The 4,635-nt window shown below is 50.2% G+C and overlaps 1 protein-coding gene across 4 annotated transcripts in view; it reads right to left on the reverse strand.

The window, feature by feature from the left end:
* LOC102374052 (mucosa-associated lymphoid tissue lymphoma translocation protein 1-like) overlaps positions 1 to 4,635 on the reverse strand; it is a 61,099-nt gene that overhangs the window by 9,240 nt on the left and 47,224 nt on the right. For all 4 annotated transcript variants that reach the window (XM_025199918.1, XM_025199917.1, XM_025199916.1 and 1 more), the window contains exons 11-13: positions 4,202 to 4,329; positions 2,403 to 2,534; positions 916 to 1,067 (exon numbers count right to left, since the gene is read on the reverse strand). In XM_025199918.1, the coding sequence (XP_025055703.1) occupies positions 916 to 1,067; positions 2,403 to 2,534; positions 4,202 to 4,329 (412 nt within the window). The remainder of the gene's footprint in view (positions 1 to 915; positions 1,068 to 2,402; positions 2,535 to 4,201; positions 4,330 to 4,635) is intronic.

Consider the following 4,635-nt stretch of genomic DNA (forward strand, 5'->3'; position numbering starts at 1 on the left):
GGCCGGGGTGGCGCCTTGTGCCTGCCCCAGCCACTGAGAGAGGCTGGGTCATGGTGATGTGGATGCTACCCTGGCATGTGCTCCATCTGGATGCTCCTGTTCTTTTGCCCAGAGGGAATTCAAGTCAGACTCGAGGAGATGCCCACCCAGTGCCTGGTCACTGTCCTGCTCAGCACTGGCAGAGGGGGGAGCTCCCTCCCTCCCAGCAAGTGTGAAAATGCCCCATGCCTTGTTCCCCAACCACTGGGCCTGCTGCTTACGCAGACAGTCAGTGGCTCCCACAGTGCAAGCAAGCTCTCCACTGCAAACTGACAGCTGTGAGACCGTAGCTGGGCTCCATTCATGGCCCTTTTCTAGCATCAAGTTTCCTTGCCTCTGGGCAGGTGTAGTACAGAGCCAGCTCGGAGAATGTCTGGCATTCCCCAGCAACTCTGTCACAGGGTTGGTGCTCCATCCCCACACTTCAGCTTTACTGTCCAGGCAGGGGCATCTTCGGTCCAAAGCCTGCAGGCCCACATGAACTCTGCCTGAGCAGGATTCCTGTGGCAGGACCCACCTCTTCACTTGGCTCCCCACACCGGGCAGTGAACAGTGCTTCTGGTAGTGCCCCCCTTTCTGAATAAACAGCCCTGGGCACGGAGGGGGAAGCTGGGTCTCCTACTCTGGGAGGTAACATATCTCCCATGGGCCCTATGCACAATGCCCAATTGCCCAATGCACAATGTATATCCTTATGTCCCCTGGATATACACCTCTACCTCAGTTTTGCCCCCATACATCTCCACTGCTCCTCTTTCCTATATAGCCAGTGCCCTTTCCAACCTGCCACTCCCCAGCCTGCCTTGAAAGAAGAGGCAAAGGGGAGTTCAGAGAACTGGCCCCACATCCTCCCTGAGGGTGGGTAGAGGAGCTCACCGCAGGCCTGCATAGCAGAAGCCGGACGTCAGCAATGTGCGGCGGGGGTGCCTGCAGCTTAGCAGACACGTGCATGACATTGGAGAAAACCTCCCGGAAGCGGAGCTCCACCTGGATGCCACATGGGAAGGTCACCGTCTCCCGCAGCAGCTCTGGAAGCAAAAGGAAAGCATAAGTCACTGAAGAGGGTAGAAAGACCCTGCCCAGCCACCCTGTAAAGTCCTATAGCTAAGCACCTGCCAGCAGCAGAGGATACACAATAGGAGCTCCAGGGAGCACCCAGGTGGGAACATCAGCATGACTGAACCAGACCCAGAGGTTCTGCATACAGTCTCTTTCTAGCATTGACTGCCCAATGCCCAAAGGAAAGTCCCTGAGCTCTTCAACCTGCCTGCTCAGGGAGTCCCACCCCCCAGTCCTGACCCTCTATGCATCACCCTTGCTTCTCTGATGCTGTTCATCAGAGGAGCTGTATGGCCTGAGGTCTATTAGAGCTCCAGAAGCCAATTATTTTCTATCAGCCTTCAACTCCTACTGCATTGCTGCCTATTTCCAAACTGTGCCCTGGGAACCCACAGCTCTCCTCTTATGTGCTGCTGCCTGTATTGGGGTCATATCTCTGCTACCCAGCTATTCTCAATACTGATGGCCTCTGTACTGAACAGGGAGATTTGAGCCCAGCTGCCCATGCCAAATTGCATCCTTCCCTACCACTAGTTTGGTACCTCTTCTATGCCAGCTGCTTGTTCCCTCTGCCTGCTCTGTGTGCTATGTCCTTTCAGCACAGAAGGAAGTGTGCAGTTATTTTAAATGGCCTCCCCCTCACCATAGCTGGATAGTGGCTCCTAGGATACTCTAGGTCTACTGCCCTGGGCTGACCCAGCCTGCTGTGGTGAATGTCAACCTGTGCCTGATGCTGGGACTATGAAAAGACCATGCTGCTGCTGCCCTCCTTGCTCCTCCATGCAGATCACAGCCCCCTATCATTTCCTCTGTAATTTGCTGGCTATCCTCAGTATTTACCTAGCAGCACAGTCAACCTTGGCCAGCTCCCTGCTCCTCTATTTGGCCTGGGTGTCTCCTGGCTGATGGAAGTAGAGGTACCACTCCAACTCAGCACCCTTAGGCCCTATTAGGCCCTAGACTCATCAACAACCTCTGGATTCATCCACCAAGCCCTCCTAACCTCTACTTCTTCTCCAAATGGCTCAAACTCAGTTCACCCCTCCACAGTTGGTACCCTTCCCCAAAGGAGGTAACAGAGAAGCAAACCCCTGATATACCCTTGTGTGTTTGGACAGCAGAACTGAGGGAGCCACTCTGTAGAAGCAAAGGCCCTGGTGGAAACCCTGTCAGTGAAATGCAAACACGGCATCCCATGCTATTGGTGCCTGTAGCTCAAAAATCAAGTGCAACTCATCTTCATCCCTCAGGGGAGGGACAGGCTCCATAAGGTTAAAGGACACACTGATCTCTTAATCTCTTACCACAGCTGTGTCCCCAAAGCACCGCAGTCAGTCCAGTGGGGTAGATGGGGTCTGTCAAGGCCCGAGCTTCCTTCAGAGTATGCTTGATCTCCATCACCTGCTTCCCTGTAACCAAGGGGTCTCGGCCGATGTCTGGAGGGAAACAACTGCTTGAGTCACAGTTAAAGGGGAAACTGCCGAAAGTGTGAAGGCAGTAAAACATCCAAGGGCCTGTGTGTGCCTTTTCCTTCCATGTGCTTTCGAATTCTCCCCCCTCACATCAGTGATCTTGTAACACCCCTACTAACCCATTAGCCCCTCCACATCCACAGTCCCCAGACCACAATCTTTCCCATGACCCAGCCCAGGTTCTGCAGTATCACTGGTGGGTCCGAGCAAACACTGCACACAGCATCCAAGCAAAGGCCAATGCCTGACATGCCTGGTGGCACCAGAATGTTCTCCATGCCAGTCACCTTCCCATTCCTTCCTGCCCTAATCTGTAGTTTGCATTTTTGACCACAGTGGCATGCTGAGCAAAGGTCTTCCCAGTGACAGCAAAGTTCCTTTCCGAGGTAGCCACAGTTCATTTAGAGCCCAGAGGTGCATAGGAATAGCTCAGGTCACTCCTACCCATGCATATGTCAACACTGGATTCCAGCTACCATGGTAACATTTGTCTGTGCTGCCTCCTTACTTTTCAGATCATCAACAAGCATATTAAACAACACCTGCCCTAGCACTGAAACCCAGTGTTAATTGTTTCTTTTGGTAAAATTTGACCATGCATTCATTAGCTTATTTCTGTCTCCACCAGTTTCTGAGCCACCACATCGACACATGACTGACTAGTTTCCTGAATAGCTGTTCAGGAAGGGCTTTTGCCAAAGGGTTTCTGAAAGTGTAAATAAGCACTGTCAGCTGGTTCTCCTTTTGCCCCTGCTTTTCTGTTGATGGGATTAGAGAATTCTAGTACAGTGGTTTTCAACCTGTGATGTGTAGACCCCTGGTGGTCCAGAAACTCTGTCTAAGGGGTCCACAAAAGATTATTATGATTACTCAAAAGCATGTGAATACCCTCACTTACAATTCAAAGAGGTCCACACCTCCACTCAAAATTCCCAAAGGGGTCTGCACCTTCATTCAACATTTTTTAGGGGTCTGAAAATGAAAAAAGGTTGAAAACCACTGTTCTAGTAGATTGTAGAGGTATGATTTTTCCTTTTGCATCAGCTACCCTTGGCTTTGTCTCCATCATGTCATGATCATGGAGGTGTCTGGTCATGTTAGTGTAGTCAGTGCATCTGGTGTAGAAATGGAAATGTTGAGCCAGCTTCTCTCTGGCCCTCTTTGAAATCTGAGCATTTTCTATCCCCCAATATATTTTCAAATTATAATAAAGGATGTGTATTTTCGGGAGCTGAGCCTTTTCTTACACTCCTCTTAACTCTCCCATGTACAGTCTGGGCTTGGGCATTCCCTAATCTTTACTTTATCTGCTTGTTCCAGTTCTTCCTCTTTTGAGTCCTCGATCAGTGACCATGCGTTATCCTACTATCTGATATAAGTGCCTTCCAGCTTTACCTAATGCTGTCCTATATGATAACACTGCCCCCCTATTTCACCTGTGGCAGGTTAGGGTGTTATGGCTTATGGATGTTTCAGGGTCAACTGTGTAGTTTTGCTAATAGGTTAGACAATGGATTTGTATAGGATGGTCTGGTAGGGATGATCCTGTCACATGCAGGGGGTTGGACCAGATGATCTCCAGAGGTCTCTTCCAGCCCTATTTTTATATGATTTTATGATTCTATATTTACCTTCCAACACATCCTCCAGCATATGTGTAACCTTCTTCTCCTGAAGAATATGCTTCTTCAGGTACTTCATGAAGATGCCTGAGCTGAACTCTCCATCTTGCACTTCATATGCTTCTGCATCTTCACTCCTACAAAGGCAATGAGAGATCCCTCACCTTTCTGCTGCCACTTGAGCAGGAACACTCAGGAGCCCCCGGACATACAGGGTAAAACCAGGGCTTGCTGTCACCATTCTGAGTTAATTGGCCAAGATACTGCCTTCACTAGGATAGGAAGGACCCTGGAAAGTCAGTTTCTGTTCTAGGAGAACACAACAAAAACACTGCAAACTCCAGTGACTGAAAAACCAGGGTAAAATAGGCTGATCCTGCAGCCACACTGGCTGAGAACTACTGGCCTTGTAACTGCAGCTGCATCCATCTGGTACACTCTTT

The sequence above is a fragment of the Alligator sinensis genome, unplaced genomic scaffold, assembly GCF_000455745.1.
Source record: "Alligator sinensis unplaced genomic scaffold, ASM45574v1 scaffold1097_1, whole genome shotgun sequence".
Taxonomy (NCBI): domain Eukaryota; kingdom Metazoa; phylum Chordata; order Crocodylia; family Alligatoridae; genus Alligator; species Alligator sinensis.